This window comes from Cydia fagiglandana, chromosome 10 (assembly GCF_963556715.1).
Source record: "Cydia fagiglandana chromosome 10, ilCydFagi1.1, whole genome shotgun sequence".
NCBI lineage: Eukaryota > Metazoa > Arthropoda > Insecta > Lepidoptera > Tortricidae > Cydia > Cydia fagiglandana.
The window spans coordinates 4,313,794-4,328,549 of NC_085941.1; the positions used below are offsets into that span (position 1 = coordinate 4,313,794).

The 14,756-nt window shown below is 39.5% G+C and overlaps 1 protein-coding gene across 1 annotated transcript in view; it reads right to left on the reverse strand.

Moving 5' to 3' along the window:
* Positions 1 to 14,756, reverse strand: part of LOC134668088 (serine proteinase stubble-like) — a 242,815-nt gene that overhangs the window by 75,189 nt on the left and 152,870 nt on the right. Inside the window, exon 3 of the mRNA XM_063525569.1 lies at positions 7,320 to 7,418. Within this exon, the coding sequence (XP_063381639.1) occupies positions 7,320 to 7,418 (99 nt within the window). The remainder of the gene's footprint in view (positions 1 to 7,319; positions 7,419 to 14,756) is intronic.

The following is a 14,756-nucleotide window of genomic DNA, read 5'->3' on the forward strand; positions in this document are numbered from 1 at the left end:
AAATGTATTCCCTTAACTTTTGCATAAGCAAAGAAGTACTCAAATGTTTGGGTTTTCCTCAACTTTCCTTGAAGTGAAAATGTTTGCTCACGGAGTAACACTAATGTACTTACCGACTATGACCATTAAAGTGGCATTATGTTTGTTGAATCAGGGTCAGAAGCAATGGTCACTTTTACTCTTTAACGTACTATGTAAGGTCCTCAATTCGTACGTTTATAGTATAATTGACCATACACTTCATTTACCCTACATACAATTAACTTTATGGCTCCTCCACACGATGGGTCACCGCCGACCACTCCAAGGAACGCAGCCATTGCGGTAGAATGAGATAGCAATATCACTTGCTCCCTCTAACGCATAAATGCGTCCCTTGGATTGGCGCCGTTGGCCCATCGTGTAGAGGAGCCATTACCACGAATGCCTTAGCAGTGTCCAATCCGCGAACGTCTTCGTAACTTAAGTACTTTCTATAAATCTCTCCTAAAATTACTCAACGTCAATCCCATAAACAGAAGCAGAACCCCTAGTGTTTTTTATTCAAAGGCGTGAAGAGCATTCGCGTTTGTGTTATGTCAATTGTTGTACATGGGATTTTGAACACCACACCAAGCGGGACGTTTTGGAAACTCAAAATGACAAAGCAAAAGCATGCGTCACGTCACGCTATCGAATGAATTTTACACTAGGGGTACTGAAGACAAGAAAACCATAAACTTTTACTTTCTCGTATAAGTACCGTACAAAGAAGGCTATATGTCCTATTAGATATATTATCACAGTCGACTTTTACGAATTGTCAACCTTATTTCAACGCCATAAAGCCTACCAAAGGTCAGTGAAAAGTAGTATATTACTCGAGCCCTTCGATCTATGTACATGAATGTACATAAAGATTCTCGGACTGGATTGCGGGAGAAATCTCGGACGCAAAGGGCTATCGGAAGATCGGCGCGATGCTTGAACTTCCACTTTTTAGGGTTCCGCAGTGCAAGATGCTATCGGTGCCACTTTAGATGGAGCATGTAAAACGCGCACGACATAATATATGTCTTGATAAAGATCATATCCCTTACGCTCTGGTTTCTATTTGGCTTCACTACGCTGACAATAAAATTGTCACCTGTCCGTGTTAACCCCTCCTTACGGAAACTTGGAAACAACGTAAAATTGATGCCGGGTGCTGTAATTACTTACTGATTCAGAAATATACAAGAAAAATCATCGTCAAGTAGGTGAACCTATTTCACCAATACAATAACGACTGTACCTATTGTTACCTATTCTACTAAAGCTATGGAAGTCGTGGATCGTATGTGTCCATTAAGATTGGATTCATGCGATCGTCTAAATTGTTTTTGTGGTTACATTACTTATTTGACAGGTGACGAGCGTCAAACAGTGTGAAAATTTGGTCCCATGAAAGTGAATTTAAACTGTCGTGAGTCATATATTACGCGAGCAATTATTGTGGTCGCTGCTCATGAACTCTAGTACCTACTTGAAAATAGAAACCTAGCCTAGGTTTCTCCAAAACATGCCACGTGAGTGATTAAAAATACGCGACTTTGAAAAATTTGCCCATGAAAGTGTTTTTATTTTCTAACACGGCAAGTATTCTTATGGGGCCATTTGTTCAGAACTGTCAAAATTTTGTTCTAACTGACTGACCGATACCGTCCGGCGGACTGTTAAGCAGTGGGAACTTTTGGTTTACCGAAACACGCGTTTCTCAAGTGGTTATTACTTAACAGGACGTCTCGTATACATGTTAAAACGTTACGACGTATGCAGTAGGTATAAGCACTGTTAATGCTTGGACTGACTTCTTAATTCTTATACGCGATCTAGTCGGAGGCAATCTATGACATGCCCTTGTCACAGAGGTTTAAATCACGGCACGGTTGCTCAAACAGTCGGATCTAATGCCGCCTACAGCTTTATCGCCGGATCAGAAAGTGACGAATGCCCTAAAAGGGCATTAGCGATAATTAACGTTTATGCGACGGACATTAGGCAGTGATTAATTGAATAATGTATCCGTGAGAGGAAAATTTAATTAGGTTCTTCAAAATAAATTTCTAAGATCATGGTGTACTTAGGTACACGCTGGCTGAAATTGTTTTTTTTTTAAATGGTCGCAAAGCTTAACATGTTTTCAGTTAGTCTCGGTACAAAAAGAACTGAGGTTGACTGAAGTAGCATGACAAATACGAACGTTTCCGAGAAAATACGATGATAAACAATTATGCACTATATCTGTAACGCGTGACCATGTAGATGGCGTTTAGATTAACGCATTCACTGCCAGGGGGCGTGGCCTAGGAACAAAATTGTATGGCGTTGAACGCACATGTGCGTCGGTGGCAGTGAATGTGTTAAAACCGGCAGCCATTTTGCCGTTCTCTATTTAATGCGCAACGACAAATCATTTGTTTTCCGGTCCGTCAGGCGAATATGTGGTAATTGTTTTTATAATAACATTTATTTGGACATGCTAGCTAGATTAGCGTATGATAATGTGTCTTGAAAGGAGATATTTGGGTACTTTAGAGGCCTAACGAACCTTGTGACCTTAATTTGTCATAATCAAAATGTCATAGGTATACTAATGTCATGGCCAACTTGCAAACCTGGTTAAAAATTAACCATGTAAGATCCATTTGACAGCGTACGCCGAATCACTTATAGGTACCTAGGTAGAGTTAGACCAAGAAAAGTCTGCACCGATTTTGATAGCACGTGTGCAAGTGTTATTTATATGTCATAATTTCAAAGTCATTTGAAGTTTAACACTTGCACTGAGTGGGCTATCAAAATCGCTGCAGACTTTATTGGTCTAACTCTAGGTAACCATTATTGATCAGGATCACGATTATGACAAATTAAATATTAATATAAAACTCTAGTCTCGTTTTCTTTTTAAGTCAAGTTCTAGTTCAAATCAAGGCATACAGATTTTTTTTCTAAATTGACTCCGCGTCTGAATACTCTTAAAACCAGAGTTCAAAATGTTATCCTATGGTACAATTTACGCTGTGCCTATTCTATGTCGTTCACCGCATCAAATTATGTAATTTGCCTGGCATAATTTGATTCAACGAGCGCAAAGGCGACCCCAGTGTAATTGCTCCTTTAAATTATACAACATTGTGATGCTAAAATATGTCACACATAAATAAACCCGGTGCTAGAATCATAATTTATCAGGAAATAAGATCCGAGGCCACTCCAGTCGCAGCGAGTTTTCTAAAGGAACCATTACAAATTACCCTCACCCATGAAACATTACTTCCATCCTGCCGTGAGAAAACTGCGTTTAAGGCCAGGTTCTTCCACCAAGAGACAATTTGGAGGTACTCAGAGTGACCTATCTACATACGATGCATATTTTTGGCCGCTCAGCCAAGCCAATAAATGACTATCGTTGATACAAAACGTCAATCGTATCTTAAATAATGTATAGACAATAGAATAGTCACGTGACTTTTAGTAGCATCAGCCATCACGATATTTTTCCTTTTCGTTTGGCGTTTGTGGATGAACGATTGTCATCTTTGCTAGTTATTGAATATAATGATGATGAATGAAATATAGTATTTACTAGTTTTTATTAGCTTTTTTTAACTAAAGGTCACTTAATACTTATCAAAAGCGAAGAAACGAAAGAAAGAGAGAGGTGTATTTAATGATTCACCAAATTGTTATGCATTGTATAACACTTTTCACAGTGATTGTTAGGAGATAATTCAAAAATTTAACCAATTCAATATTTTCAAGAGGTAAATGATTCACCAAATTGTTATGCATTGTATAACACTTTTCAGTGTGATTGTTGGGAGATAATTCAAAAATTTGTAATTGGGATACTTTTAAAGGAAAAGAGCGAGGCCATTAAACAGCAGTGGGAAACTTTAGGCTCGTACAAAGAAATACGAGTAAATAGTATATTCAGATCATGGAGCTAGTAAACCAAAAAAACCGAACAAGTGCGAGTCGGACTCGCCCACCGAGGGTTCCGTACTTTTTAGTATTTGTGGTTATAGCGGCAACAGAAATACATCATCTGTGAAAATTTCAACTGTCTAGCTATCACGGTTCATGAGATACAGCCTGGTGACAGACGGACGGACGGACAGCGGAGTCTTAGTAATAGGGTCTTGTTTTACCCTTTGGGTACGGAACCCTAAAAAACGATTTAAATAAAGTAAACGCTACGCGGGCCGTAGGTATACTAGTTTGCTGATATAAAATATCTACTTACGACGAAATATAAGTACGTCTTATGAAAAAATAATTTTGACAAAGATAAGTTTTTGACGAACGTAGCCTTAACATGTAAATTAGCGTATTTAATAATTCATAAGTAATAGTAACAAAAGTGAGGGCGTTAACCTCGAAACCTTTAGGGCTGTGTGCACAGGTGGTGATGGTTTCACTATCGTTGGGCACTCTCTCCTAAAACAACAAAGAATTAGGCCGGTCGAATAGAAAGGTAGTATTTTTCTAGTGGGTTTATGAAAATTATGTTATAATTAATTCACCAAATTTAAAACTGTAGGTTATTATTCGATTATTTTAGTTAAGGTCACCGCAATTTGTTTACTTTAAATAGACACATGTATAATATTATATTAACAAAACAATTTTTGGTATGCATTTTATTAAGTAAGTAAATATAAATTTAAGTCTATTTTAAACAATTTGAGGAACCTCACCTCATTTATTGTTTCTTTAATAATATAGATTTTCATAAAGTAGTTCCTAAATTTTTTGTCATAAAGATTTGGAAGGGTAGAAAATATACCTATTTAATGTACATTCATTTATTTTCACTAGAGACATCAATAACTCTCAGCATTAATTCTGCCATAAAAAAATTAAAGAAAAATGTAGATGCAATAAATTTCGCGAACCTGCTAACGTATGAAAATCACCGGTAAAAAAATAGGAAACACAAACAACCTTCCGACGCCCTCAAAATATCGCAATAAATATTTAACACGATCCATCAAAAGCTAAAGCTGATGTAAAATGCACAAATGATTTTATTTCACTTCGGCACCATTGTACTTCGAACCTAGACCCTCATAACTTTGAGCCCTGTTTCTCTACCTATCCTGACATAACTTCCTCCCAAATATGGATCCCGGGTACGTACCGTATTTTAGCATGTAAGAGCCCTTAAGACATATTCTGAAACAAAATTTTAAGGCCAATGTAATAACAGTTTAACGGGAATATAAATTTTCTGTCAGATGTCAAATCCTCCTCCTCCTTGCGTTGCGTCGTATTCCTCAATATGGAGATCGGTGACCACTCCTATGTTTCTTCTCTCTTACGATCTTTCTCCATCTGTTTCTGTCTCTGGCGGTGTGGAGAGCTATGTGGACTGTGGAGTTAAGAGCAGTGCGGATCTGGTCAGACCAACGTATTGGACTGCGTCCACCTTGGATGGTCCACGTCCAGGCCTTTCCCCATCTAATTTGCCGGTCACAATGAGCTTTTCGAGGTTGCCACCGTCTTTCTTTGCAATATGACCAAAGTATTCAAGGACTCTGCGTAGACATTCGGATGACAACCGCGACGAAATTTTGAGTCCTCGCAATATCAAATACACTTTCAATTTCATTCATAATATGTCAAACGCTTATTCGAAAATAAAGTCTCCTTTTGGGCAAAATATGCACACTAAAATTTTGCCAAAGAGAGGTTGTCTTAGGCATGTTTCAAGCATAAATAGTTTATGTATGTTAAAGATAGCTGCGGGATATTTCACATTCTGTATTACAGTTTTTATAATGCGTTGTTTACTAGCATTGCAATGTTCCATTTGTAATAAAAATTAATACTCATTATTCGGTAACAAGATTTTCGAGATTTTTATTTTTATCTGCAAAGTTGAGCATCATGCTTGGAAAGATTCGCAGGCAAATAATGCTTAATTACAATATAAATGTACTAGAAGTATCATTCGAATAGGATAACGAATTTATTCATGCTACACTTTACAGACCATTACGTGATATATAAAAATTACTATATACATATATTTTGACGAGCAAAATAAAAGTAATAATGAAAATAAATACAAACTGAAACACGAGCACACAGAAAAAAAATAGTTCTCCAGCCAAGTAAATATTATGTGTTTTATAAGTTTTAGCGTGTTACGATATGAAGTATATTTTTATTGTAGCTAAAATTTTATTGGAAACACCTCTATTTAAACAAAAATATAGCCATAAAGTAGGTTACTCTATTTAGTAAGTACAACAATCTATGCGTGCACGTGTGTTTGAATGCAAGCAGTAAAATAAATTTCGTCAAGTGAACTAAACAAATAAAGAACTAGTGAAGCCGTATCAAGTATGTTATTCTGATACAGTATGCAGATATAGCATCCTTACATTTTCTCGTAACAATGAATGAGGTATAGAGATAATTGGTTTTTTGGCTTCACTTTGGAAGAGATCAGACAATTGATCTAAATTTCTAAGGCGCGATATCCTTAGCAATTGCATTTCATACACAAAAGGACGAGAACAGTGCTCAATCCAGAGTATCCTGTAGTGCTAGCATGCTCAACAGGCAATGCCCAAGGTAGTGCTCACGGGCGAGCGGCGTTTGGCAAAATTTGAGGGGAAGGTTGTTTACCTAATGCGATTATCAAATCAAAGTGAATTGTCAACCTTCATTGTTTTCATGTGTCAAACAACACAATGTAAATTCTTGACAAAAAAAGACAATGATCACGGTGAAATATGTAATACTTTGTGCCTGTTTGTATTTTCTTGCCGCCGCATTCAATACACGATTACGTGTATAAGTAGTACTAATAGTGCTCAACCCCTGTGTATAATTATAGTGCTCAATGGTCAACCCGTTAGTGCTAGCAATGGTCAGCAGGCAGTGCCCAAGATGCTTACTGTAAAATTGCTCACCGTTGCCCACCCGGGGCGCGGGGCGAAGCGGCGCCAATAGCGCGATTCTTTAGTTTCGGCATAGAGATAGTAAATACACCTAATGCGATCGGCAAATCAAAGTGAATCATGTCAATCGATCAAATATCATGTGTCAAACTAAACAGTGTAAACTGTAGCCTAATTTATTGAGAAGAGAATAGTCTCTTCATCGATCCGAGGATCGTGGTGAAAACCTTAAAATGTGTCTGTTTGTATTTTCATGCCACCGCATTCAATACACGATTACGTGTATAAGTAGCACTAATAGTGCTCAACTCCTTTGTGCAGTACTTATAGTGCTCAACCCATTAGTGCTAGCAATGGTCAGCAGGCAGTGCCCAAGATGCTTACTGTAAAATTGCTCACCGTTGCCCGCCCGGGGCGCGGGGCGGGCGGGCGGCGACAGCGCCAGCAGCGCGAGCGCCCACCACCATGTCATCACAAGCACACCTGCAACAAACAAACAGCTATCATCATCTCAGCCATAAGACGTCCACTGGCTGAACATAGGCCTCCCCCAACCACAAGATGGAGAGACCGCCAGACGCTGGATGCGGGTCGCTTCCAACCGGTACGTATGGAGGTCCAAAAGGGAAACTAGCAGTACATTTAAATAAACTAGTAGTTCGCCCCGAACTGTGAACTCGCGGTTCACCAAAAAGATCAATTGAATGCAGTGCTACTTAGTCCGAAATGGGCATTTCGTAATTGATTCCTGATTCCACGATTACTTGAAATTACTTTGTAATCTGATTACCGATTCCCAGATTACTTTGTAATCTAACAATACGGAATTACTAAGTACAATTCCATTTGAGGAATCAGGAATCAATTTTCGATTACTACAATTACCAGTATTGGATTCCAAAATGGTCATCATTTTCGAAATCGGGGCCCCCCAAAACCTATAAAACGACATCCATGACGACTTTTATGACATAGTGCATGGCCGCCATTTTGGAATCCAAAATGGTCATCATTATCGAAATCTGTGCCCCCCAAAACCTATAAAACGACATCCATGACGACTTTTATGACATAGTGCATGGCCGCCATTTAAGATTCCAAAATGGTCATCATTTTCGAAATCGGGGCCCCCCAAAACCTATAAAACGACATCCATGACGACTTTTATGACATAGTGCATGGCCGCCATTTTGGAATCCAAAAAGGTCATCATTATCGAAATCTGCGCCCCCCAAAACCTATAAAACGACATCCATGACGACTTTTATGACATAGTGCATGGCCGCCATTTTGGAATCCGAAATGGTCATCATTTTCGAAATCTGTGCCCCCTAAAACCTATAAAACGACACCCATGACGACTTTTATGACATAGTGCATGGCCGCCATTTTGGATTCCAAAATGGTCATCATTTTCGAAATCGGGGCCCCCCAAAACCTATAAAACGACATCCATGACGACTTTTATGACATAGTGCATGGCCGCCATTTTGGAATCCAAAAAGGTCATCATTTTCGAAATCGGGGCCCCCTAAAACCTATAAAACGACATCCATGACGACTTTTATAACATAGTGCATGGCCGCCATTTTGGAATCCAAAATGGTCATCATTATCGAAATCTGTGCCCCCCAAAACCTATAAAACGACATCCATGACGACTTTTATGACATAGTGCATGGCCGCCATTTTGGAATCCGAAATGGTCATCGTTTTCGAAATCTGTGCCCCCTAAAACCTATAAAACGACACCCATGACGACTTTTATGACATAGTGCATGGACGCCATGTTGGATTTCAAAATAATTATCATCATCGAAATCTGCGCCCCCCAAAACCTAAAAAACGACATCCATGACGATTTTTATGACATAGTGCATGGCCGCCATCGTCAACCTGGACAACCGCGCCTGGACCCAGGCCTCTTTGCCAATTCGTCATGGCGGCCTGGGCATCCGGCAAGTTGTCAGCGTCGCCCTCCCAGCTTTTTTGTCCTCTTTCCACAGCACGCAAGATCTCGCCAATAAAATTTTTTGCCCTCCTTCCGACAATATCTGCATCCAAATACAGAACGAGGCCAAAATTGCTTGGACGCAAGCCTGCCCGGAAAATCCAATCCCAGCCTTCGTTCAGTCACAAAAACTTTGGGACGAGCCCCTCTGCAGAGCCACCCTAAAGGCACTTATTGATAATACTCAAAGTTCTGCAGAGCGCGCTCGTCTCCTAGCCGTATCGGAGCCAGAGTCAGGGCTCTGGCTTCATGCATTGCCATCCCCCAACATAGGCACCCTCCTAGAAAAAACGACCCTCACACTCGCTACCAGTCTGCGATTGGGGGTCAAAACCAATGAGCCCCACCGCTGCCGCTGTGGCTCCAATGTTGACGAGCTGGGCCACCACGGCTTATCCTGCCAGAGAAGCGCGGGCCGCATCTCTCGCCATGCCTCCCTGAATGATGTCATCCGGAGGGCGCTTGCTTCCGTTAGCGTGCCGGCCATACTTGAGCCGAACGGTATCGCACGTGACGACGGCAAGCGGCCCGACGGAATGACACTTATTCCGTGGAGGCTGGGGAGGACGCTTGTGTGGGACGCCACCTGCGTTGACACGCTGGCGCCGTCCCACCTACAGGCGACCTCCGTCAGGGCGGGAGCTGCGGCTACAACCGCAGAACAGAACAAGCGGCGCAAATATGCTGTCCTCGGTGAGGGATATATATTTGCGCCATTTGGCGTAGAGACTCTGGGACCGTGGGGGCCTAGCGCAAAAGCCTTATTTAAGGAAATGTCCCAGCGTCTCATCGACACCACAGGTGACCAGAGGGCTGGCAGCTACCTCGGCCAGAGAATAAGCCTGGCCATCCAAAAAGGAAACGCTGCCAGCCTCCTGGGCACCATAACAAACGAAGGCGACCTGGGGAGCATTTTTTATTTATAAGTTCTGTTAAATTTTAGTTTTAATTTTAATGTTGTTTTTATTATCACTTTATTTGTTATTGGTAAATAAAATTTTACAATCTATATTTTGTTGCACACTTACCTTGGCCGCTTTTCATTCAATTTCCGTACAGAATGACAGGTAGGAACGGGACGTCGCTCTACAAATGTCATTCCGTTCGGAAAATGGCGTTGGCCGGTCGAAGTATTTTGAAGATGGCGCCAGCATAGCTTGCCCTGTCAATCCCTAGAATTGTGTCAATTTTTTGTTTTTTAATAAATATGTCCTGGATGCCAGTCATTCAAGCCAAATCATCTCATAAACAAAGAGGCAAGCTATGATGGCGCCATCTATGCAAACCTTTGACAGTTTCCAACCCCATTCCGAACGTCTGTGGCCTTATGGCCAGGCTAAAGTCGACAATGGATTGAAAACGCTTGCGAATATAGTTGTCAAATCAAATTTGTCAGTAAATAAGAACAAAAAAACTATACTCGTCCTTTTCTTTCGGGTGCTAGTACTGGTGTAAGACAAAGATAGTATGATTCTCTCTGTCTGTGTTTGAAACGACAGTCCTTTGACAAACTATAATTGTAAGCTCTGTGGAGCCGTTAACTGATTCACCATAGAGATTAAAATAAACTGTATCTTTGGTAAGCCGTGATGTTTCTTGTGCCTATGGAGTGTAGAACCAGTACCTTCCATAGTTTCTTGCCAAATGTCAAATACCTATACTATGTTTATTTTTATCTTGCTAATTATTTCAAAATGGCAAATTTAAAGACGATATTATAAAAGTCCAAGCCGAGCGCTTTCATTTGATACCAAACTCGACCATACTTTCTTACAAAAAAGATGACCAGAAATGCATGGCCCCTCACAAATAGCTTTTTAGCATTTTAAGCTCTTCTAGCTTAATAACCTCTTGATAAAGCCTGCTCATAATTTAATGACTAAAATTTACTGCCCTCAACTACACGTTTACCCAATTTCATTTAAATTAGGACAAATTTACTTAAGTTCTTGAGTATCAAACTATCTTCTGACAGTTCAGCTTAAAAACATCGAAATGCCGGGACGTGCCGCTAGCCGGCCGCGTGTCCGAAGTCGAATGTAAGAACTTCGCTTCGCTTCGCTCGCTCGTTCGATAAAAAAATATAATCTATTCCGCAAATAAGCCTCAAGGGCTTTCCGATTGTGACATCAAATACATAGTGACATGAAAAATATATCGCAACTTTTTATAAATATAACAGTATTCTTTAAAAAAAGTATTTAACTTATTTGCAAGACTGAAGTGATCCAAAAAGTTTCGTGAACAAAGTTTGTACGTACCTACATTATAAGAGAGATGTTTATTCTGTATGGTTCATAATACGTTCAATCTGGACTTGTAAAATGTTCCCAATTTCAGAAATTTACATAAATTTTTGTAGTAAAATATCAAAGTTCCTCATAAATATAACTGTGTGTAAAGGTGTGTTACTTATATGTATTTATTTCATGACTGTAAATTAAGACACAGTTACCCTAAGGTCAAATAGTTATGATAGAGGTGAATACGCTTTTCATGAAAATATACTACAAGTTACTCTGAACGTACGTCGTACGTATTATAGTTATCCGTTATCTAATGCTCAGTTTGGGGGCAAGTGATGGGGCAGTTGCGATAATCAATGTCTGGAATGAATGTCTAGAACATTCACAAAATAAGAATTTTATTTTGTCAAACAACCCTTTATAGATAAATATGAATCGACTAATAATGTGAAGCAACATCACTATTTGCCCCCCACTGAGCATTAGATAACGGGGTGTAATTATAGTCCAATCAGATAAGTAGGATCATCGTCGAAACTCAGTCTGCGCGGGAAAACTAAATCTATCTGACTAAAAACTTTAAAAATACTGTAAATAACCGTATTGTAGTACAGTCAGATAAGTAAGAGTCGGGCTCGGACATAGTCACTATGGTCAGGTCAAATTGTAAAGGTAAAAGAAAACCCTTCTACTGAAAAACTTGTACGTTTTTTTGCACACTCTGCGGCAATATTTTATTAGTAAATTACTAACAGTACTGTAAATAACCGGATTGTAATCCAGTCAGATATGTCTGCACATAGTCAGACAGACAAACAATCTGTCCAAATAAACACTTGTAAATGTAAACGAACATCCTTAAATAGAAAAAAAAAAGAACTTGTACGTCCTTTCTGCCGCAACATTTTATTTGTAAATGACTAACAGTACTGTGAATAACCGTATTGTAGTCCAGTCAGATAAGTGAGGACCACCGGCCCAGTTCAGCCTGCGCGGGAGCACTAAATCTCCGCGGCTATCAGCTGTCCGCGTTATGGGCATGCGCAGCCTTTCTGACTCGGTAATGATTTAGTTACGATATTGTGGAAACGCTGTTTTGAAGCCGATATGATTTAAATTATTTCTAGGAAAATGAATATTATATTAAATGTGGTACAGCTGAAAAAACAATTTTGTTTGCTTAGTTTTTTAAATGTTGCGCTTACCTAAATTAACTGACAGAAATCAGACTGAGAAAAAAATACTGAGGTTTGCTTAGAAGTGTAAAATATTCTTCAGGGGTTAGTTATAATAGTTATCAACCACTTAAAAAAGGGGTCGTCTATACTTAGGACGAATTTTATAATTTACACATTTTCTCAAATTGCCAAATCCCACGGGCAAACAGGGCTACTAACGTCTGACAAGGGGGTTGACAAAATGACGATATGACTTATTGATAAGATAATTTTCAAATCCTAACCTACGAGTATCGGATAAGATCCTAAACTACACGCATGAATAAAGGTTAATTGAGGGTATTCCCTGCAGTATTCTGCATTTTTATAAAATACATATCGTGTTGAACTGTTGATATTATAACGTGTGAGACATCACGTGACACAAACTAGATGACAGCCATAAAGCAGTTTCACACGAATAAAGCAACAGAGCAAGTTGTCCCAGATTTGAGCGATGAACGGACGTCGGGGGCAGACGGCTTGGCGCCGCCATTTTTAGATTCGCGATGGACGTTGGACGAGCATACTGATTTAGAGCACACAGCTGCGGGTTTTTTTGTCAAACCGTGTAATAAACTCTTATTTATTTACCAATAACAAACAAAATGATAACAAAAACAACATTAAAATTAAAACTAAAATTTAACACATCTTAACTTATAGGTAAAAAATGCTCCCCAGGTCACCTTCGTTTGTTATGGTGCCCAGGAGGCTGGCAGCGTTTCCTTTTTGGATGGCCAGGCTTATTCTCTGGCCGAGGTAGCTGCCAGCCCTCTGGTCACCTGTGGTGTCGATGTAATTGTTTTCGAACTATTTTCTTAGTATTACATATTTAATCCCAAAATCCATTACAAGTAGGTATGAGTAATCTTAGGGTTGAAATTAGCCCATCAGAATAAAAGGTTTTTGTAAACTTTTCCTTTGTGTTGAATAATCTTTTGTTGGACTGACGTCATATCGTACATTCTGAAAAAGAAAATGTTCTACTTTGTTGAATTGTTGAATACTTAATTATACTTTAGCCTCAAGAGTTTTTAGCCTTCGGACAGTAAAATGTATTACAGAACTTTTTTCTGAATATTTCATAAATTTGAATAAGTCTCCATAGAGTTTGTAAGGAGCCTTTATTTACTTGTTGCCATTGTTAAAACCGGCTAAATTATTTGTCTACTAAATCAAATTCATAACAACAGAAATTATAATGCAGTTCTAATTATTGGAATACTTAAAGGTATAATTCGGATAACGACTGACTGGCGTTGAAGAGGGTGATGTCCATGTCACTCTCTAAGGTAAAATGAGTGACGTATTGAACATTGTAATCGGGACAGCATGGCAGTAATGCAGTTTATCAAGGAAATTGACAATAATAACAGCCGCGTCGTTGCAACGGTAACGTTGCTGCCGTCGCCATCCGAAAGTAAAGGTAAGTAAACATCCTCGTACTTGTAGCCTATAGGTGACGTGAATTTCCTTGATAAAATGAGTGACATTCGACGCCGCCTTATTGCCGCAAATATGACGTTCATTCCGTCACTCAATTTATCAAGGGAATTGACAGATACAGCGGCGGCAACGACGACGTAATGAAGCTGCAGTTGACATCCGAACGTCATCATTACAATATTAAACATTTCTTTCAACCCCTAGTGTAAAGTTCATTTGATAGCGTGACGAGCGTTCGCGTTTGCGTTATGTCTATTGTTGTATGTGATTCTGTCCAGCGGCACAGTATAATAAAGAGTACTAACGTACAGTATGGACACTCCCTGCCTCCCGTTGAAAGTGCCGCCCACCCGCTCTTCACAGTTACCTGCTGGCAAGGACGCGACGACGCGGTGCGCAGAGCGGAGGCCACGTAAACTATTCAAATATTAAACAAATATTTACAAAACCTATCAGATCACACTGAAAACAACACAATATCTATTTGAACAAAAAATCTTACGTAATATTTTGGTGGCCTGAATTTCCTCACAAAAATTTTGTTACTTCGTTTATGCTGATTCAAAATAGGAAACTATTGTATAAATCGAGCTTATAGATACCCACCTTACAGCATAATACGATTCTTATTTCTTCCTAATTCGCGCAATGAGTTTTGAGTAATTGAGGTCATCGAACTTGACAACAAAATGGCGAGAACCCTAGCACATCTTATCTCACTCACACAAGCATGGCACGCGTTCACCTACACGAGCTTAGACTGTGTGCGTAGGAACGCGTTTGTTTCATACATTTGATCGCCAGTGTCCGAGGTGTGCCAGCAGGCCAACCGCGACGTTATGGAAACTCAAAATCCCATACAAAATGACACCTAATGTCACGCTATCGAATGAAATTT